The 23,593-nt window shown below is 44.4% G+C and overlaps 1 protein-coding gene across 1 annotated transcript in view; it reads left to right on the top strand.

Annotated features, from left to right (window-relative positions):
• Nucleotides 1-7,921: 7,921 nt before the first annotated feature.
• Nucleotides 7,922-23,593, top strand: part of LOC144166641 (solute carrier organic anion transporter family member 4A1-like) — a 30,248-nt gene continuing 14,576 nt past the window's right edge. Inside the window, exons 1-4 of the mRNA XM_077696178.1 lie at nt 7,922-8,009; nt 9,573-9,768; nt 13,913-14,060; nt 22,401-22,606. Coding sequence (XP_077552304.1) covers nt 7,922-8,009; nt 9,573-9,768; nt 13,913-14,060; nt 22,401-22,606 — 638 coding nt within the window. The remainder of the gene's footprint in view (nt 8,010-9,572; nt 9,769-13,912; nt 14,061-22,400; nt 22,607-23,593) is intronic.

Raw genomic sequence — 23,593 nt, 5'->3', positions numbered from 1 at the left:
AATGACTCTGGCTTTCTCATAAAAACACACAGTTACGATCAGCTGCGCGCTGCCGTGTTGACACTGAAGTCATTACTTAAACCAAAGAGAAGGCACATACAATGAACTCACAGGACGCCAACAATGTTTTCAGAGGTCGTGCTTTAACAAGACATGACTTTAGCAGTTGGATTATTCAAGACTGAACAACCACACAAAATGAGTAAATGTTTTGAACTTATTGTGGAACAGCTACGGAACAACGAATGCATGAAGGCAGCTTGTGTATTATGGAAATGGTACCCCAGAGGCACTATTTAGTTGCTATTTAGGCAAGCACCGTCTGATCAGCAACATTTACGCTGTTTGACACCTTCGCACGTAATTTCAAACTGTTCCTGCACTTCGGCACGCTTGTATAGAGGCACTGGAAAAAATAGAGAGCCTTCAATTTCACACGCGTACCTGGTTATATCTGGGCGTGAGACCTCGGTTAGACAGGTGATGATTGGTACTTGTGGGCGTGTAATGTACACACACGGTGCTTAGATATATCAGTGCGCGTTATTGGTCATCTAATAGAAACATTCTACACGGGAATTTTCACAAAATTAGGAACTCCCGTAAAATGCAGCCCACTGCTCCAGAACGCCCTGCATGCCTGCCGCTCTTAGCAAGACGAGGCCGTCTTCTGGAAGGTTAACACGAATGAAGTACGAGAATTTTTTCGCTGTGTGGCCTGATAAGATACCCTGTTTCCTACGTTTGTCGCTCTCAACATATAAAATTAACATTTGCTCACAGAAACAGCTCTACAGTGCGTCAAGACATCAAGAATACACGAATAGTACAACAAAGAAAGAACCCGATTAACCATCCGGTCAATAAAACATCGTCTGCGTGTTAGCGACGAACAGAGGTGATATGGTCGAGTTGGCCGTTATGGCTTGTTTAAGGCACCAAAGCAAACGATCAGCTGTTACTCAGCGTCCTTTCACGATTTTGTCAGCATGCCGACCGCACGTCGGGTAAGGCATGAACAACAACCGTATATACTTACTTGGGGTTATATGACGCGTCGCTCCGCTACTCGTAGTCTTCCAGAACGAAATTTAACGCTGTGCAGCGGCCCTTCAGCAGACACATGCCACCGATGCCACCGCTGACCATGACCGCCGACTCGCAAGCAAAAAAAAAAAAAACAAAAAAAAAAATACGCTTCGCCGCCGAATCACCGGCTCCGCTAAACTCAGCCGCGTATGCCGTTCACAAATCACTTTCCCTCTTATAAAAGAGTACTTCTAAACCTTAATTAAAACTTAACGTATAGTACAAGTTGTTTATGCGACTAATAATTTATACTGTAATAAACATTAGTTGTAGCTTTTCAATTTAAAAAAGATATTTCGAGTCAAGTCAAGATGTTGGCATAGTCAAGCCAAGTTCGAAAATCACACGTCTATCTGGCATGGCCGCCCTCATGGGGGTTGAAGCAGACGATCAACGGCTCGCATAGACACTAGCGCCAGTGTCCCCTCTAGTGTATATTAGTATGAAACTCTATGGTTAATGGTTTTTCAAAACCGAATTCCTGAGTGGCTGAAGGACGCCAGACAGGAGGCTGGGGAAACCTGCACTCAGTCTCACGACTGAATGCTGCGGCTGGTTTACCAGCTGCCACCTACGCTCGAAAAATCATGCCCTCCTGCGTCTAACCACGATGATGGTTTATAGCAAAGCGTTCTCGTGCGGGTTTCCTCGATTGCCTTCTGCATATAAACTTTGACTAGTCGGGCATTGCATTTGACCAGCCCACAGTTTGGTCTTTTGATCGCAGCGTCTTTGACTGTGCCCAATTCCCATTCAAATTCGCGCGAAGAAAGCTTCGCCTTTAACCATCGCAATCGTTAGACGGAGGGCTGGATGATTTTGCTGTTAATTTTGAAGTTCCATGCCCCTCTCCCCAAATCCAAACTGCTTCCATCGTGTCGGAAATGTGTCTGCGCTGGAGGGCTCAGGCTGATGCATCCATATTTGAGGCACCTAATCGCGCGTTTTTGGCGTCTTCACAAGGCATTACACGATTTGGTTGGTTCTCTGTAAAAAATACGATTAAAAAACACGGGCTGACGTTAACCCTGCCACATTTTTTAACTATCCGCACCAGCCTTTATTACACGCAAATTGTAAAACGGGAAAAGGAGGAATGGTTTGTATCTTGGCCTGTTGGGTGTTTGGATAACTTTAGCTCCTGATAAAATGACCACTACAAACGGGAGAGTTCCACCTCGGCTCTCAGGCTCTCACGCTGCGACAGTGTAAACTACCAGACATTTCCACGGCTTTATGGTAATCGATCTCTTCCGCAAGTGCCTTTCTCTTCAATCACACTTATAGAGGTATCCCAGGTGGGCTGGCGTGGAAACCGTAGTCATTGAAACCAATTAAGGTAATTTGAAGTGGTAGAAATGAATAGTAATATTAATAGTTTCATGTGGAGCCATGCGCACAGTGGTGCAAAAAGCGCTCATGTCAGTGTAGCCCATTCCCAAACTTACAAGCGTCAAATTAGTTTACGTAACCGTTAGTGCATTTAAGAAGAAATGAATACAAATAATAATAGTTTTACTCATGCTCAGAAGGGGTGGAGCCAAGCGTAGATCGCTGCAAAAAGCACTCATGTCATTGCAGCCGATACCCAACTTTTGAAGCGTCCGACAACTTTACGTAGCCGTTACTGCACCTAAGAACCAAACGAATCTGTGCCGTTTCACCGCACATATACGCTCACAACACCGCCAAAACATTCTAAGCACCGAAGCAAACACGGAAAAAACAACGGGAGGCTGTGTCATCCAATGCACCGGCTCATTAAATTAACGAGGAGGCGCCCAGTGGTGGCGGCACCCGTCTAGCTGCCCGGTCCCTATACTGAGCTATTGAGAGGCATATAGAGCAACTCATAAAATGTGAAGTACAGTCAAATCTCGACTTAACAAATCACGCGGGGGTGCCCAAAATTGTTTATTTTGAAATATCGTTGTTCTAAAAAACTGGTGGGTTATCAGGCACTGCTCAAACCTGGCAATGGAAATGACGTACGTTAGCCGTGGATGCGTCTGCAGACAGGCAAACTCTCAAAATAAAATGTTGCGCTCACTTCAAATGTACTTTATTTGAAGAAATTAGCTTTTTTTCTCCTGGCGCGTGCAGCGCGCCTGACCGATTGTGAATGCCTTTACATATTTCACCTTGCACGACACCTCATCGGATAAGTCACAGCGCCGAGCAATGAAAGTGCGGACTTTGATCTGGCCTAAAACATCAATGTTCGAAGCGATCTCATCTTCTTTTGTGTTCGGTGAACCACAGTCGTCATCGCCACTAAAGATGATGGCTGCTCTCGCTTCTTCTTTGCTTTGTCTCTAGCTGCAATCATCTTAGTATCTCGCACAAACTACGCAGCAAAATCACCCCCAACAAAAAAATACCTGCCCGCAAATGTGATTGGCTGGTCGAACAACTGACCGGTCACCAACGCTCAACACGAGGGAGAAAAGAGGCAAACGCGGCTAGGCCTGCTGGGCCATACAGTTTCATACTAAAATATATATACTACGCGTTTACAACTTAGAGAACGGCAACAATGATGATTCCTATTGGTTTCCCCTTTGAAGCGGGGTGATGACATGTCATCTTACCAAAAAGGACTAATATAACCATGTTTTACACTCTTGGTTTAATACTAGCGCTGCTTATGGCAGGCCCTAAAGCTTATTAGGCCCGAAATACTTTCTTTTCCCTGTTACAGGTGGTAACTGTCCTAGGCAATATTCCCCTCTCTGCTTTTCGTCCACCAGCATTCTAATCTTCTTTTCGTCCCCTCGACAGCCTTGAAGTTAACTTCCTCTCTGATACCCTTAAATCCTAGGGCTTCTGAAAGCCCAATATTCCCTTCATGTAGATTTGGATGGATGCCCTCACATTCTAACACTGTGTGCCGCATAGTTTCTGTTTCTTTTCCGCAGACCACACATACCCCATCATTTTGTGAATACTTCCCCACAAAACTCTTAGTTCGCAGGCAACCTGCTCTAGCCTCAAGAAGCAAAGCACTGCCCTGGGAATTATCCTAGAAATTTTCCTTTCTGATGTTCATCTTCTCAGCCCTGTACATCTCTAACGACGTTTTAGCTTCCATTTTTTCCCTCCATTTATTCGTTTCAATCTGCCTTGCCTCTTTTTTGGTTACCTTGGCTGTTTTGGATTCCCCACTGTTCTTTCCGTATTTCATCGTTAGCCGTCTAGTCTTCCTTAACCACTGCGTGTCCACGCTTTTCAAGTATAGGTACCTAAAAACCTTAGCTGCCCACCTTCGTTGATCCATTGCCCTCAACCTCATCTCAAAGCATATTTTACTTTGAGCTTCTCTAACTTCAAACGACGCCCAGCCCATATCTCCCTGAACTGCTTCGTTAGTTGTTTTTCCATGCGCGCCTAAGGCCAAACGTCCTACCGTTCTCTGGTTTACTTCAAGGCCTGATAGAACGTCTGATTTTAAGCAGAGTACAGCATTCGCAAACGTGAGGCCCGGAACCATTACTCCTTTCCACATTCCTCTTACTACTTCATATTTGTTATACCCCCACAGAGCTCTATGCTTCATTATAGCTGCGTTTTGCTTTCCCTTAACCTTAAGTTGCTCCTCGTGAGTACTTAAGTAGTTATCCCCTTCGTTTATCCACACTCCCAAATATTTATATTCCTTCACTCTAGGTAATTCGCCTTGCTGGATAGACACTACGTCGGTGGTAGCGTCATTGAAAACCATTATTCCTGATTTTTCTGCACTGAAATTTAACCCGAGGTCAGTGGCTTCCTGGCCGCAAATATTTATTAGCCGCTGCATATCGGTTTGGTTATCAGCTAAAAGAACAATGTCGTCTGCGTATAACATTCCCGGAATATGCTGTTGTACCACTTCGCCTTGCAGCATATGGGTTAGGCTAAACCCTACTTGACTTTCTTCCAGTTTCTTTTCTAACCCTGCCATGTAAAGCATGAACAGTATTGGGCTCAAAGGGCATCCCTGTTTCAGTCCCCGATGGATGTTGACCTGCTGGGCGCATTTCTGTCCTTCCCAAGTAAGGTGCACTCTATTGTCTTTATAGATTGCTATAAGGAACTGTACTAACTCGTCATCTAATCCCTGGAGTTTCAGCATTCTCCACAGCCGTTCTCTGTTTACGTTGTCATATGCCCCTCTAATGTCCAAGAACGTAATCCATAGTGGTCTATTCTGTGCTTTCGCAATTTCAATGCATTGCGTTATCACGAACAGATTGTCATCCAGTCGCCTGTCTTGTCTAAATCCATTCTGCAGTTCCCCAAGTATTTCATTTTCTTCCATCCATGCTTGAATTTCTGATTTTATCGCCTGCATTACGAATCTATACATCACTGACGTTACTGTGAGTGGTCTGTATGAATCAATACTGGCTTTGTCTCCTCTGCCTTTATATATTAAATTCATCCTACTTTCTAACCAGTCCTCTGGTATTTGTTTGGTTTCTATCACCTTATCTATTGCCCTCATAAACGATTCCTTACTTTTAGGTCCAAGTAGGTTTATCAGTTCCATTGGTATTCCGTCCGGGCCCACTGCTGTCTGGGGGGAAACCTTTTGCTCTGCTTTTTTCCAATCAAGGTTGCTCAAACTTATTTCCCTTTCTGCAGTCTTTTGTGGCGCTGATGTTATCGGTGCAGGTTTCCCTAACACTATTGTCCTAAACTTCTCACTAATCACTCTATGAATATGCGCCAACGCGTGCTCTCCTTCTAAATGTTCCCCCTCCTCATCAATCAGGAATTTTTGATGGTTATCGTTTTTTGAGCTTAGTGATTTTACATGGTTCCAAAACTTCTTGGATGCGCTTTTGTCCTTCTTCCGTATTTCTGCCATCCATTGTTCGCTTTTCTGCTTGAACGGAAGTTGCCCCTGCGCCTGATCACCGCAGCCGGCTATTACTCCGCGCGGCAGAAGAAGTGGCTTACTGCGAGTATTTTGAGCGGGACACGAGTCGTTTGCGTGATTCCCACGCTTATTCTGCTTTTGAATTCATGCAGCGACTGCAAAGAGACTACGTGTGAAAACAAGGCGATGATACGCATTAAGCGCATTCTCGTTTTTAAACACGCGCGCGTTGATATCCGGGTCCCTTGCTTCGGCGGAGTGATACACTACGTGAGCTATTGCCGTCCTTAACTTGCCAACTGCCTAGGCGAAGAGCGCTTCAGCGAGCGTTCCGTCATGTACCGCGCACGGCTTATGAACAGGCTGAAAAGTTGCCTCTTGCTGCGCAAAAGCGCCAATATTACTGCAGAAGATTAAGCAAGCTTGTGTTGTTGCTATAAAAGTGAAGCTCAATTTTTTTGTCAGGTATTATTTAGAAGCTTCATACAAGATGAACAATAAAAATGTTACCCTTTTTATGTTAATTTTATTTCCGAGACAAGAACGAAGCCTTGTGGTTAGCCAAGCCAAGTATGCAAGTAACGTCACGGGTACAAGGGCGGCGCCCACGACGGTCCGTGATTGCAGTGCCAGATTTTCCTCTAGTTTACATTAGTAAGAAACTATGTGCTAGGCTACGGCACATTAACCACAGCTTTATGATGAAGCTGCTGCTGGCACTGGACATGGTGATGATGATAGCTACTGCACTCAGGGAATACAGAGAAATGGCGTTTTCTGTTTGACGCGAGAGTTGCGGATATGTTACTTTTAGCCGAATTCCTCATACTGATGCTCCTCAATTATAACGGGAAAAATAAATTACGTGCGTTATTCTGACATATGCGCTATATTAAAATTCGTAATTCTAAAAGCTAGTTGGCGTGTTCGTTGACAAGAGTGTCGTGAGTACAAGTACGGTGTGCAGAAATATTTTTATAATGAAAATTTATATTTCAAATATAGGCAATCTGGTGGTTGTTCCTAAAATATTCGTACATATGAGAAATTCGGTTTTGCGGTGTTTGTAGCAACCAGATTTGACTGTAATGATGCAGATACTTTTGCCGCACAGATACTATTACGTGTGTTTTATGCTAGAAAATTACATTGCCTTGTTTGTGGTAGGAAAATGATTGCATATATCACTTGCTAACCTAATTTTCCTGCTGCGTAGCCACTTGTGCTTACTTTAAATTCGTCGTGTTTTATAAAATTTCAGTCTCATTTTCTTTATCACTAGGGCTTCCTCCTGTATACACTTTGTGTTATTCGCAGCTTTGGCTGTATTTGTAGCGTTTGTTTGCGTGTGTGTGACGTATCGAAACTCAAATTGCCCCAAAACAAATGAGTGCTTTAATGATTAATGAGTGGTAATGATTAAACTGCAGGCAATAGGTTTCAATAAGATTTATTGAAGCGATCACCACGAAAAAATAAACTGTAAGGCCCCAGCAACGGTCTTTGTCCACCAGGTGCCCCATAAAGTTAAGACAGCTGCTTAGTGCCATGGCCTAAGGGTTGTTTTTAAGAAAAAAAAAACTGGGTGGCTGCTTCAGCGACCAAAAAAGCATCATGCACGATGCACGAGAAAAGGCACAGGAATCAATATCAGGACGGAATCCCCGGTGTTTTTGGGCGCAATTGCTGTCGGTGGGATGTGGTACAAACGGATCAAAACATCTATAATTCCCTAAGACTATCTCCCACTGCCTCAGGGTCCGGGAAGGGACGTAATCGTACCCCATGTAGCTCCACGTGTGGGCCCTGGCCAGCTTTCGATGTGCTCACCATCCTTTAGCGATTTCGCAATCAGTGTGCATGGGCGACCTTTGAGGCCCCACAATACACAGCAGATAAGTACCCAAAATGACGAGCTACATGTGAGGCGATCTTTTCTAACTTCCTTTTTACTTTACGCACGCAGAGATGTTCGCCGTCGGCATCAACTCCATGATGAACAAGTTTTTCCAGTCGCAGTTCGGAATGCCCTCATCCAGGGTGGCCTTCTTGACCGGTGAGTTTATGGGGGTTGCTTGCCTTAGCTCCACGTTCACCTGTTATGGTAACTAGGACATGGTACCACTATCATAGAGTACTTCACCTCAATCGGGTCATTAATTTTGCTTCGTTCTATGTGTGTGCGACACTGTCTTTTTTGTTGCCGAGCAAAGCGGATGAGCTGCTGTGAGTAATGTAGCAATTTGTAATTGCGACAAGATGAGGGTTATGGATGTCGTAATAGGTGAGTTCTCAACTATTTATTCTGAGTATGCTCATTAGCGTTTGGTACCAACCTCCTTTAAAAATGCACGGACACTATTTTGAATATGGCTTCAAAATGTTCGGGAGTTACGAACATTACAGCCGAAAATATTTGATGTACTATTCATCTGGGAAAACGAAAAGTCTATGCGAAGTCTAATAGTTATGGAAGTCTCAAATCTATACAAGGGAAAAAGCAGTGAAGTTGCAGATTTTTGCACTACAGTGAGCTGTTGGATCCGCAATAGCAGGACAGCTTGGGTGTGCAACCTGTGCGTGAAAAGGCGGGAATAAGTATTGCATGCATAACTAATAAATCACGAGAAACTGTCAAAGAATGTATACGCGTATTGTGAGAACCGCCGTTGTCGTTTGCTCCTATCTGCTATACTTGCCTGGTCATTCCCACATAAAAACTCAACCGCATGCACCACACAATCTTCTTCAGCACCTAGTCTCTCACCTTCATTTATCATCTTTTTTGTCAACGGCCTCTCCAAGAAGTTGCATCCTCATTAAACCGGTCCTCGAGTATCCCGTGTGCGAGTCTTGCACCATTCAGTATCATGCTGCTGCTTACTTTTTAGAAGGCCGCAGTTGGTTTTTTACACCGCAAGGACATGTCGTTTTAGTTCAAGAGGGCTAACAAAGACAAGCAGTCTTTTTTTCTTAATGTCCTTCTGGTGAAGTCATAATAAAATTCAACCAACTATCCAGAGCTTCAACCGTAGTTATTTAAAGGATATTTCAAATTTCAAAAGAAAGCGGGGTAATGAGACGAAGCTGACCCAGTCATATACAAGCCGATTCGAGAATGTGCTTTATACTGGTGAGGGCTCATGCGCTTTCGCCATCGTTATCTAGTCCTAAGTGGGTTAAAGAAAATTAAGTTAGCCGGCGTCGTAAGCTGCATTGAAACTGATCGAAACAAGAGAGCACGGACGCATTTGGACACAGAAAAAACTGCAGATGACATTTCGAATAAAGCTTCAGGTGTTGAATAAAATTTCAACGTAGATCGATGGGAACCAATTGTACGTGTCTGCGATAAAATTGTGAGGTGATTCACCGCCTTTTCGGCAGAAATGACTGCCACAAGAAGTTTTTCCCCATAAATAATGCTGAATTTAGACCGTTTCGAAACATTTGCAGTAGCTGGAAGAGAACGATGAGATAGTTTTTCATTTAGTATACGACTACGAGTTGTAAGGGTTATAATGGCGATAAAAATTATGGTTATAAAAAAGTTTGACCGTCGCCTAGATGGCAACACCTCTCTCATAAAACCACATTTGTGCGGCCTCTTCTGCCGCAGGGTCCATCATATTCGTGGGCGGGGGCTTTGGCGCCATCATGGGCGGCGCTTTGGTGAGCCGCTGGAACCTGGACTACTTGGGCATCATGCGGCTCTGCATGTACAACTGCTGCTTCTCGCTCGTCGGCGTGCTCACCTTCCTCTTCTACTGCAAAGACAACACCTACGCCACGCACGAGGGATTCGTCGGCGCGCCGTGAGTGCAGGATGCTTCTATGCACGTTGAGTGGCGCCGAAGAGTGTTTATTATGTTCACTGTCTGCCGGAACATGACATTGAAAACATGCCAACTTTTTTTGTGTGGCAAGAACCGTGGGTATCCCTTTGTCCTTTTAGAGCACCGAAGTTATGGCCCTGTTGCCCTGACTATCTGCGCGTGCAAGCTGCTCGAGAAGATGACAAACAGAAGATTTGTGCACTTCTTAGAATACACGGCCTTTTCGACGGTTGCCAGGCAGATTTCAGGGCGGAGCGATACAGGAACGATCAGCTAGTAGCCCTTCAATCGTACATTAACGACGCCTGTATACGTAAGCCGTACTGCTGGGCCATAATTTCTTCTGATATGGTCATGTATGCCGATGACACTGCTATCACATTCACAGCCGATAATGAGGATGAACTTCAGGATAAACTGATCATAGAGCTAGCTAAAATATCAAACTGGTTTTCGACAAACAAATTGACAATCAACACAAGGAATACTAAATACATGATTTTTCACTCCTGAATAACTTGGAAATTACAGCATAATTAAGCCGACTATTAACGATAATGCACTTCACCAAACCAGTTCCCTTGATATCTGCATTGTCTTTGGCAGCAATTTAAATTGGAAGAACCAAATTACGCATGTTTGTTCTGATAGCCTCCGGATGCTACGCCCTTTTACAAGCTCGTGATTGTTTTGACGCTAACATCTTACTTATACTTTACCATGCCTTTATAAGCAGCGAACTGACGTATTTTTTGGAGTCCTGGGGCTGGACGTTCACTACGCAACTTATCCTCATCAGATGATTGCAAAAACGTGGGATTAAAATTATAAATTTCGCCTAATACAATGAACACAGTAAGCCTTTGTTTACTCAGCCTCGACAATTACCTTTTGATCACAAGCGTGAAGATAAAACGGCTCGAGTCACATACAGCATAGTAAGAAACAATCATCCATTTCCTGTCTTCTTATTTAACAGTCCATTACGGCACACAAGAAATTTCAGCCTCAAAAATGTCAATCTTCTCCTTCCTCATAATGTTTATGGTGAGCGACTTATACAGTACGCTGGTGCGAAAATGTAAAATAAAATCCCTGTTAACCTGAGGAATGATTATAACTTCTGCAAAAAACTGAAAAACAATGTTTTGTAATATGTCCACGGGTGTCCCCTAGACTAGAAGCGTACTTGTTGTTTTTTCGTTTCGATCGCAGCACGATCATTTGCGTACAATCGCCAAGTTCGCGGCCTTTCTTTTTTTTTCAAATAGTCATTACGTGTTATGCATGACGTTGTATTGGTAATGACTGTATTACAACAGTATGTTCTGCACTGTTAACAATGAGACTGCTTATAACTATTCATTTTCTAATTTACACCTACCACTAGCCTTTGGCTATGGGTCCAAACACTGTTTGCAAATATTATGTACTATGCTTGAAATAAAGCAATGATTGATTGATTGATTGATTGATTGATTGATTGATTGATTGATTGATTGATTGATTGATTGATTGATTGATTGATTGATTGATTGATTGATTGATTGATTGATTGATTGATTGATATTTTTGGTATCTAAAAGGCACATGATACGGTATGGCGCTACGGCATTCTTAGAGACCTTAAATCATTGGAATTATCGGGCAACATCTTGAGCACTGTTGCTAGTTACATGTCAAAAGAACATTTCAGGTGATCGTAGGTTGTGTACTTTGTAGGGTGATGTGCAAGAAAACGGTGTACCTCAGGGAGGAGTTTCGAGCTGCACATTGTGTATTGTAAAAATGAATACACCGGGAAAGGAACCGGTGCCAACAATCTCTTATTCTATTATGTTCACGATGTGACATTACAGTTCAAATTTTGTAATCGGCCCATCTGTGAACGCCAGATCCAGCTTGGGGTTAATAAAACAGCTCGCTGGGCACATCAAAATGATTGTAAACTTAATCCTGCAAAAGTACCTGACTTGTGATCCTCAAGAGGAGGGGAATCCAGCGGACCTTGACGTTTTACGCAACGGTGACTTCATTCATCTATGAAAGGAACCGACGTTTTTAGGTGTTGTGTCAGGCAGAAACTTATATTTGCTCCTCACATTATTCTTAAATATAAATCCCCGAAAACAATCAACATGCTTAAAATCCTGTCACACCTGTCTTATGGTGCCAGTAAACTGCTCCTCTTGCGCCCTTATACCGCCGTGATAGGGCCTGGCTTGAAATATCGGAGTGTGGTGTACGGTTCGGCAACGAAAACAGTTCTCAAAATGCGACACAATGATGAACTTGGTGCTTCGAGTTGCGTGTGGCGCTTTCCGCACTAGCTCTGTCCAGAGTCGATACAGAGTGCGACAACCTAGGGATAAGAGGAAGTAGATTTGATCTCTTCGTCTAAACTTCTATTCCACCAACCATACTTTTAAGCACATCATTAACGACACTTCAAAATTGCAAAGCTTCTTAAACTCCTCATTTATTTCCTTGCCTACCTCTCTCCGTGTGAGAGAAGAAGCTTCTAATTTCAAGGACCTCTTTTCAGACACCTACAGGACACCTATCATTTATTTTATTACAGCCTGTAAGCTCGCCCAGTGTCTTGCGGCCTGTTTTATGCGAATAAAGAAAGCTAGCTAGGTTACCAAGAAGTGCGATCCTGCAGCGCTTCATTTTTTGCAGTACAAATATTGGGGTGGGGCAGCATTCTGCACCGATGCGTCAAAAACTACTTCCATTGTGTTTTGAGCTGCATACAGACCAAACTTTAGTGTTTATTTTCATGGAAGAAGCGTACTGCATCTTATTTGCTCACATCACATTGCCCAACACCAAACTCCAAAGTACTTTTTTTTATTTAGGTACCCCAATGGCCCAAGTGGGCATTACAGCGAGGTTGAAATGAGTTGAAAACTGACGAAACATACACTACTGCAAAAAAAAAAAGAATCCATAAAACAAAGTTATATTGGACTACTACAAAAGCGCAAGAAGTATACAATAAAATTGAAACGTACAGTGTTAAACAATGTATCTAAAACAAAGACTTGTTAAACAGACAAAAAATCTGGTATATTAAAGCAGGAACACACATTTGCAGCCTAGAAAAGATAAGCACGATAAAGAAAAGTTACGGTATTTCGAATCGCTAAAAGTGCGAGGACTGCAGTTTGAAAAGGAAAGGCGTCTGTTTGATCCGCTAGGCTACTTGGTAAAAAATTAGTCATTTATTGCCAATACAAGAGGTGAATTGTGATATTTGACACTGTGTACACCGATTCATGAAGCATTGTGTGCGCACTGTCATCCAGAAAGCCTTCTAAAAACTGTTTATCGAATCTTATTGTTAAAGGTATCATATGTCCACATATTCCTCAGATAACGATAGAACTATGTTCTGGGTTCCAGGCCACTCGGGGATTCCCGGGAAAGAGGTCGCGGATGTAGTATGGCAGCTGGCGTTGCACTCAAAAACACAGTGAACAATAACAGTACGCTACACCAACATCAAGCCACACATCAGACCCCAACTTCGTAAAACATGGCGAATAGACTGGAGCACACAGTCAAACAACCAACTACACGTAATAAAACCACACTTGGGACGTTACTCAGCTAACTCACGCAACAGGCACAAAAAAGTACCCGTAGCCAGAATATGGATACGCCACGCTCATGCAACGCACTCACACCTCCTCACTGGGCCCTTGTGAGGAGGTGTAAAGCACTTGAAGCACTGGATGTAAAGCACTTGACACAACGCGACGCAAATGTTTTACAGAGCTTTACAGACAACATATTCCACTACGCCAATCATACCAGACGAAACCATTGTCTCCATTACGCGTGTTTTTTTTTTCAATTCATCGGAAATTCACTTTTTACCCCTCATTTCATAACACTCGTAATAACAACCTTGCCATTCACACCAGCCATTCTAATTGCCTTTTAATTTATGTCCCATTTTTTCTTGCTGACATGTTTCTATATTTAGTTCACAACACTGTGATGAAATAACTCTTTTTGGCGCCTTGTGCCCGTAGTCGGCCTTAGGCAGAATCATCATTCATCGTAATGTCAATTCTTGTTAACTTCCTTATTCACGTTTGCTTTCCTTCTGCAGGAGGTCTACGGCCTTCGACTTCAACTGCAACCTGCAGTGCAACTGCACTCAGAGTGGCCTGAACCCCATCTGCGGCGCAGACAACGTGGTGTACCTGTCACCCTGTATGGCGGGATGCCGCAGAGAGATACAGATCAAGGGCATCAAGGTACAGTGACACCACTCCATCTGCAGAGCGAGTCCATCTGGTGCTCTGTGTCCATCGCAATGTTGGATCCTTTGGGTGATTTTATGTAGCACAAATTTTACCACCGGGATCCGAACAATGTATAGGGGTACTATTCACTGAAAAGTCTAGCTGTTAATTTCTTCGCTTGAAAATACAGGAAATGGCCAGGGGCATGGCCAAAGCGCCACGGACATGGCGCGGCTTGGGCCATTGCGCCCTCATGCAGCGGGGAAAAAAACATTGGCGTTTTCCACCATTTCAACCCGACTCTCAACAGTGGTGTCAACAGAGGTGTTATTTATTTATTTATTAAAACCTTAAAGGCTGCAGTTGGAGCATGGAGTGTAGGGGGCTATACAAAGAAGGGGAACAGGGAGTCACATAGCCAACATGCGGGAAAGAAAAATTTAAAGATTATAAGAACATCATCGTGCATTCCTTAAGAAAAAATACAATGAAAAATTTATAAGCAATCAAATAAGAGCCAAATTCAAGGAAGCAACAGAGATACAAAGGCATCGTTATCAAGTATGTTGTAAGGACAAATATCAAACAAAAATATTAGGAAAATGCGCATTTAGTTGTTCACAGAATCTGTCAAGGTTCGATATAGAAGTGATAGCGTCAGGAAGACCGTTCCAATGAGATAAGCCGATGAACTGAATGCAAGGGTGTTTCCATAGATACGCTGAATTGATAGTGTAAACGTGGCATATGTGAAGGGCGTTCGAGGGGGACGGGGAATGGGTTATCACTATGGGCGTATTTGTGAAAAAGCCACAAAGGAGCGACCGCTCGACGAATTTGCAATGGTTGTAATGAACTGACAAGTTTTATCTGTGTGATGCTTGAATTGCGATTATAGTTGCGAGAGAGAACGGTTGACTCATATTTGGATGGATTCGAGCAGATTAACTAAGTAATTTTGATGGGGTGACCATATAGATTAAGCGAATTCTAGCTGCGGGCGGACGAATGTGCAATATGACAATTTACGCATAGCTGTAGATGCCATTCGCAGGTTTCGCCGCAGGTATCCTAAGGTTTTAGGTGCTTTTGCGCAGATTGAAGTAACGTTAGTGGACCAGGAAAGAGTACAAGTGAAATTGACACCTTAATATTTCTAGGTAGTGGCTCGATGTATTGCTGAGTTAATATATACAGCAAGTGAAATTAGTGAGCATGCTACTAGTAAGAGATTACTTTGCACTTTGTTGAGTTTAAGATCATTTGTCAAGTTCTCCACCAGGTATAAATTTGGTCAAGGTCGTTTTGCAACGTAATGTGATCCGGGGCAGTGTTGATGACGCGATAAATGATACAGTCGCCCTCACAAAGCTGCACACATAATAAAATGTTATTGGATTGATTGATGGTGGGGGTTTAACGCGCCGACGCAACGCAGACGATGAGGCGCGCCATAGTGGAGAGCTCCGGATTAATTTTGACCACCTGGGTATCCTAACGTGCCTCGAAATCTCTTACGCACGGGCGTTTTTGCTTTTCGCCTCCACCAGAAAAGCGGCCGCCGCGGCCTTGGAATCGAACCCATGTCCTCGTGCTTAGCAGCACAACGCCTTAGCCACTCAGCCCCCGCGGCGGGTATGAAGTGTTATTTGGAAAGTCGTTAATATAAATTAAAAACAGTAATGGCCAAAGAACTCTGCCTTGAGGTATCTTAGATGTGATGTCAGTTATTGTTGATGAAGAATCATTAACGATGGTGAACTGTTGGCGAGGTGACAAGAAATTGTTCAACCACTATAAGTTAACGAATCTATGCGGAGAGCTGATAAATTACAAGTTACGCGACAATGCGCTACCCGATCAAATGTCTTGGAAAAGTCGATGAATAGGCAGTCGATTTGTTGGGTATTATTTAAGTTGAAATGTACCTCGGAGGAAAACTCAAGCAACTGGTATCAGAAGGCAAACCTTTTCTGGAGCCATGCTGATTTTTGTAAAGCACTTTTTTTTCTCGATGTGTGACAATGTCCCATGCGATGATGTGCTCAAGTAACTTGCAGCAAATGCATGTTAGTGAAATGGGTCGACAATTCTCTCGAGAGGCTTTATTATAATCTTTGAATACTGGAATGACTGCGGGAATCTGTTGGTACCTGGCCTGAAATTGGACTGCTTGAAAATATGAATAATATTTGACTAGACGTGTACTGCGTTTTTAGTATCTTAGTGTTGATATTATCAACGCCACCAAAAGTGGATACTTTTAGATTATTAATGAGAGAAGCGATTATTTCAGGAGTGATTTCTATTTCTTCCATATAAGGGTAATCAAGGTCCATAACCACGGGCACATTGGAATGATCTTGCCTGGTGAAAATAGATGTGAAAAATTAATTGAATGCGGATACGCACTGTTTTTCAGAGAGCGGTGTGTTGTCGTAAAACGAGCAGACTTTATTGTCATCAGCACCACGTGAAATTCACCAGAAATTTCTAGAATTGTTTTTCAGAATAGAAGGAAGACAAGTACTAGTTTTTTGCCCTGTCCAACTTGAGCTAATATACTTTCAGAAAGGCGGTGTATTTTTCACATGTGCAAGGTGCTTTTTTTGCGTTTTTGTACGATCGTTCCTGTTTATTTTTGAATGTTCGAAGATTTTTATGAAACCATGCTTTAGTTTTATGGTTACTAATAGTAATTATATGTATGTATTTAAACACTAACCTGCGCAAAATATGCTTGAAAACCAGCCAGTTGGATTCTACTGTACGAACGTTAAACGTAGGCAAAATACTTCATTAAGAAAGACATCCAAATTAGTATTCATGCCATCATAATTTCCTCTGTTGTAATCGCGAATTTTTCGGTTACTGATTCCTGTTTTCAGAGTAGGAATTTTAACGGTGAACTGGATTAGTTTGTGGTCACCAAATCCACCAAAAAAGACAACGGGTTTATGGTTTCAAGTGCAGTAGTTAAAATTAAATTTAGAACATTAGAGCGTCAGGTTTGCTGGTTTATAATTTGCAAGAAATTGAAGTCCAGAGTTAAATTTAAGAAATCGGTTGAGCTGCTGCAGGTAGACGACAACAAGGGCCAATATATTTGCGGGTAATTGAAGTCTAGAAGTAGGTAATACTGTCGTGCAAGTCGTCAATAATTGAAGGGGAAGCATCGGGGGGATGGTAGTAAAATCCATTTACGATGTTGCTAGTTGAGGTCATGCAAGGGGCTCAGATTATTTCTATAGGCGACTCAGTTGCGCTGATGAAGAATAAGATTGTCTTTTTGACAGCACGAAGAACGCCACCACCCCTTTTTCGGTGGCGGCCGCGTCGGTATATATTATATTTATAAGGAAGGATCTCAGTATTGCTTATTTGGTCATGTAGCCACGTCTCGGTTAACGACAAAATATAGGTGTCGCTTTCCTCAAGAAAAGAACAGACATAATCTGGTTTAGGCAGCAGGCTTCGGATGTTAGTGAATTATAATTACAAAGAAGGATTTGTAGAACGTGTCCGGGGCGGCTTGGGGACACGCGAACGTCTCCTCTTTTTCAGCTATGTAGTCGATAACAGTGTCAGAATCGGGATTGTTGTTTACCGATGCGCAGTTTGTCAACCCACAAGTTAAATTTCTTTTTTTGTGTGTTTTCGCAAACTGGACCACTTTGCGCCTTGCCAGTCTTGTAGATAGTGAAAAATCTTCGCCAATGGATACGGTTGACCCTTGAAGGGTCAACCGTAATGAAAGAACTTTCTGCTTATTCGTGTGGAGGGTGAATTTAGCAATTATTGGCCTCTGTTTGTCAGGGGAATAACGGCCAATCTTATGCACTCGTTCGAAGTGACTGCTTGGGCTAGGCACCTCAGGATTGTCAGTGCAACGTTTGATCATTTTTTCTTCTGATGCAGCCCAATTTTCGTTCACATCATCATCAATCCCATATATTAGTAGGTTAAAACATCGTAGTCTATTTTCGGCGTCATCGCACCTTATCGTAACTGTCTGCAACTGATTTGTTATTGTTCGTAAAATATTCAGAGGAGTGCCTTATGCTGAACTGTTTTCAGAGGCGACACTAGCTTGGAGCGCATCAATTCTTTCAGTGAGGCCTTTACTTCATTGTCGGTTGTCGCTTACTTTTTCCTTTAAATACTTAAGTTAGCTCAGTATCACCTGCTTCCCTGCTTCGATTCGGAGCAATTTCTAACACAGAGGTGAGGGTGTCAGAAGAACTATCCTTATCAAGACTAGGAGCCTTCTTAGGGGGTCCGGGATTCGTTTCCACGTCCCCTGACAGCAACAACTGCAAGAAGTCAACAAATTGTGAACCTATCCGTGAAGGCAAGCACAACAACACTACACTTTCACTTGATCACAAACTTACCTGGGCACGGCACCGTTACCAAACAGTAATCACTACTTCTAGCACAAGCAGCTAAGTTCATATATCTAATTTGTAAAAAGAGGAGCGGTGAGCATGCCTTCTTGCTTGCCGTGAAGTGCCAGCGGAGGAACGTTGCTTGCAGCTTTTGTAGCGTAAGCTACACTGGCCGAGGTTGAGCAGTTTCGCGTGGACCTTGAAGGGCCGTGCTACGCAAGCGCGGGGAGCATTGGATTAGATTGAATTGTATTGGCTTGGATTGAATTGGATTGGATAGGATTGGATTGGATTGGAAATCCAATTCAATTGGAGTACGGGTGTGTACAGAATTGTGTCTGCACATTCGCCGGTCTGCCATTCCAGAGGAGTGACGTCATAGTCACGGCCGATGCACTGGCCCCGACGCGTGCTCAGCTGTGCGCCTCCTTTGCGCAGTAGCCAAGTCTAACGGTGCGCTGGAGACTGGAGCCGCTTAATAGCCGTTTCGCATGGCTCCTGGAAAGCCGTGCTACGCATGCGCGAGGAGCAGTGACTGGACTGGACAGGACAGGATTGGCCTGGATTGGATTGGACTGAACTGGACTGCACTGGATTGGATTGGATTGGATTTGATTGGAAATCGTTTTAGCAGCAATAATCGTGATAATCGGCTAATCATGATCACCAGGAAACCAAAGAATAACCAGCTGAACCTTAGTTCACGCTACGTATATCCTGGCATAGCCGAGCTAGGCCACTGTTAATTTTTTATCTCCCACGCCAGTGGGGTCGGCACTGCTTCTCGTCCCTAGTTGCCAGATGATGGCACTGGGGGTGATAAAAGTTGGCGAAACAGGCACGTCTGTTACGACGAGGCGATGAAGACCCGTTGCGAAGACCAGGGAGCCCAGCCGGTGAAAACACCGATGAGTATAATCTGGAAGAACATCAGCGGCGAGCATGTCATCCCGCTTGCGATGAAATTATGAAGTTATTATTCGCACTCACCTTGGACTCGAGGCCTTACTTTGCGTTCGATGTTATAGTTTGGGACGCCCAACACACATCATGTGCTTAGCACTGACAAGTACCGCCATGCCGCGGAGCCCGACGTAACCAGTAATAGTGCTTGCATGCCTGCCGACGCTTGCCGACGTAACCAGTAATGGTGGCTTGCATGCCTGCCTCGCCAGTAAATAAAACGTACACTCCGTAGAGAAAAACTAAGTAATGGAGGGACATGCGAATTGAGGACGGGAATAGCGAAGTTGCAAAGGCAACAGCGGAGCTTCCCTCCAGGCTCCAAGTGGGGGACGTAGTTCTTGTACAGGACAATTCGCCCCCAGCCTCCTGACAACTTGAGCGCATTCTTCAGCTACTTCCCGGACACGACGGAGTTTTGCGCTCGTGTTCCCTGCTCCTATCATCGGGACGGGAAATACGTCGTCCAGTGCAGTGGCTGTGCTTTTTTAAAGACGATAGCCTTTCTTGGGCTACTTAAACCCAGAAATTTTGGTCTGTCTGTATGTCGGTCTGTATGTCTGTCTGTCTGTCTGTCCGTCTGTCTGTCTGTAACTCGATTCAGCCACCCGGCCAAAGTAAAACGCTTACTGCGCAATAGTCATATATACTCACAACCAACTGTAAACGTCTAAGCCCGGTCTTTATGTTCACACTTGTCAACTTTGTTGAACAAGAACAAGACATTACGCGAATATAAGACAGGAGATTAGTACACAAGGAATATGTACACTGTTCCTTTATTAAAAAATTCCTAGATGCTTGGTTTTTCGATAGCAAATGATATTATTCATCTACTGCAGAACAACGCGTACCGCCTGCAGTTGCCCGCGCCACCTCCTGGCGACATATGAGAAATCACGCGGCAACAGCAAAGGTTTCTATAGCTAGGTTTCATGTTCTACTTGGAACGCACGTGGAGCACGGCAACACGGTTCTATAAACCTTGAAGTCGGCCGCCTCGATTCACGCGCGTCTCCGCCGTACTGCAGCGCTGACATCGAGGAACCCGGCCTGTAGCAGTGGAATGCGGTAAATTCAAATCGCCTTGCGCTAACCTTTAGTGTGTTTATTTTGGGATGAGCGCGACGGAACAGGAACAGCATGAGAGGTGAGCGGGAAAGCGAAGAGGGGCATTTCCTTGGCAAATGTCTACAAAGACTATCGTCTTTTGGCGACATTTGCAACGAAAGGAGCAGATACGCGGCCAATTTTTGAAGCAAGCCCCTGATCAATTTGGGGCCACAGAAGTGTGTTGAATAGAGAGAAGGAAGAGTGCCACGAGTGCAGGGAGCGGGAGCTTGCTCCACGAGCGCGGCTCACGCGGCAGTCGTTCGTAGGCTTCGGTGATAGTCGGACGCCTGGTTTTCTGGTTCCCTTTCGCCACAGCCGGCTCTCCCCGACCTGTATTCCCCATAGCGATAGTTTACAGAAGTCAGCGTGGCGACACCCATCGGCCGAAATGGGCTGCACTCCGTTTCACAAACTTCCATGGCTTATTACTGACAAGGTTACGGCGCGGGCATCTGCGAATAAAGAAGCAGACTCCCCTGAACGTACACCCGGGAGCAGTGTTTGCGGAGATACTTATTATCGCTCTAACAAGCCATCCGCTCCTGCTCTGCCCGTAAGCAGAAAGCCCACAGCGCGAATTTAGGTCACTCATTCAATGCACAGCACCCACAGCTTCAGCAAAGGTACACAGAGATAATGACGCTGCGCATGAGGGCCATGTTCACCATACCGCATCCTGGTCCGTAGGCAGCGTTAGCAAGTTAGCCTGAACACGCCAGCGGACTCTCAAGTCCTCGCTGTCTGGTATCCGCTGCTCTAGTCCTCCCTTGATTCGTAGAACGTGGTGGTACGGAACGAAAATGAGGAAGAATTGGGGAAGGGGTTGCACTATCCCAAATACAATCCCTGTGTTCAATGTGTTGGGACAGCTGCTGTGTTGCTTCCGACAGGTGTAAAGACTCGCCGCTGGGGTGACTCTTAGGTTCACGTACTTAAAATAATCTGCGCAGCGTACGTGATAATTGTTGCTCTTGGCCTTTTGGTTCAAGCATTCCTGAGTCGTTCGAAGGGGAAATATTTATAACGTACTTACAAAACCCATTCCCTAAAGCTTCAACCAACTGCCAACTCTTCCACGTGCGTAGGTGTGTGTTGGATGGGTGGGCTTCTAATGCAGACGCTCACAAGAAAAGCTCCGATGATGCTTAGGAATTTTTACCGCTGATGAGTGTCTAATTCAAGGCTGGGGTGCGTTATGGGCCGTGCTTGGGTAGGCCTGGGTTACTAGTGGGTGTAGTTACGGTGCGCAAGAGATGTAGAAGCCCTCGACTTGGATGGCGAAGCTCAGGATGCCAACAGCGCAGAGGAACAGCAGCCGCTGGCGCTCACGTCAGAACCTTCTCCGCATTGCGACGTTGGTTAGCGAAATCTAAGCCGCTCTCTAGCAGCCCACCCCGTGCTCCTTTTTATCGCATAATCACTTTATTTTGATATAGTTTCTGTGGTTATGTGGCCGTACTTCGATTTGTTTTCTAAATCGAACTTGCTTTGTTCGCAGATTTCTGGTGCTTCAGTGCCTTGTTTTTGATCTTGCCTGTAGCGTACAGGCCATCAAGAAGCAGTTCATTAGCTTTCTGGCTGGCTTAGGAGCTTGCTTGCTTGTTCGCGCGCTGGCTAACTGGGTGGAAGAGTCGATTTCTCACACTCGATGACTGCCTCAACGCAATGTCATCTGCCTCATTTTCTATCCCGTTTTGAAAACGAAACACCAAAGTGTTCTTTTCGTTCCTCGTAACCCGACGGCATGATATTTTCAACGCTGCCGTGCCAGGGGGCCTCACCTTGAGCCCCGTTCTGGTCCAAGCACAAAACAGAAACTTGGGCTTATGGTCGCCATAGCGCACGTAACGGGGTTCTTTTGTTTCTCCTTCCACTGAGTGCGGCGCAGATGTACAGCGAGTGCCTGTGCCTGAACGAGACCATGGTCAACGTTTCGGGCGTGAGCGACGACCAGGTCCTGCTGGCGGGCGTGCAGGCCACACGGTCGCGCTGCCCCGTAGACTGCGCCCTCCTCTACCCGCTCCTGCTGGGCGTCTTTCTCTCGTTGAGCTCCTCCTTTCTCAACGCGGCGCCCGCCACCGCTGCTGCCATCAGGTAAGCTGGCTGGGGGATCGATGCAGGATCGGTGTAGGATCGGTGTAGGATCGGTGTAGGATCGTAGGATCGTAGGATCGTAGGATCGGTGTAGGATCATAGGATCGGTGTAGCTGCAACCGTGTTATACAGTGCACCCTGGGAAATCGAGGGTCACATGAGCATCAGGAAGATCATGCATGTGGCGTCTAGAATGAGCTTCATAGATTGACTGAAACTTGAATGCAACCTACATTACCAATTTCGTGTTCATAAAAGAAAATAAAAAAAAACATTATTCCTATTATAGTTCATAATTCCACTTGGTACTATAATTCTGCGCAATATTCGCGTGTCGTGAGAGCCTCAGCATTCACAACACACCTGTTTCACGCAGGTGATGTCAATTTGGTAGTCTAATATGGTCACTGTGTTCTTGCGTGCGTTGGCAGTCCTACGCCGTGACTTTTACACAGCCTAGGGCTGCTTCTGGGTGTGGTGGATAGATTTCAGCTCCCCACGTAATAGTATAAGCATGGAATCCCTCACCCCACTCTGAGTTGTTTGCATAGCATGACGTTAGAACGTTACAACAGAAAGTTAAAAGACTGCGCTATCGAATGGGCAGCTTTTACCTGCCTGGAATTATACAGCTCACTTGCACTGCTTGCAGTGCAGGAACAGCTGGGAACAGTCACGCAAATGTACTTTTAAGACGCCCTATTATGAGCGGTGAAGAAATGAACACGCCAATCACTGAAAATAAGGAGCAACTAAAAATATCGAAAACAAAACTGAAACTCCACGTCTTCAAGGAAGTCGAGTTATCTCAGCCACTTCAACTGATTGCAAAGTTAAGGGCACAGGGTAAGCCCTATACTTCCCATGCATTTTTGGCCATTTTGAAGTACATTTTTCTCGGCATCTACTAAAGGCATCTACACAATGCATACGTCATTTTCTTTTAGATTTCGGGCTCTTTTAACTCTACCAGAATTATTGAAATGA

Source organism: Haemaphysalis longicornis, unplaced genomic scaffold, assembly GCF_048455015.1.
Source record: "Haemaphysalis longicornis isolate Haplotype H1 unplaced genomic scaffold, Haemaphysalis longicornis Haplotype H1 scaffold_18, whole genome shotgun sequence".
NCBI lineage: Eukaryota > Metazoa > Arthropoda > Arachnida > Ixodida > Ixodidae > Haemaphysalis > Haemaphysalis longicornis.
The sequence above is the reverse complement of the archived record's forward strand: the minus strand, read 5'-3'. Positions and strand labels throughout refer to the sequence as shown.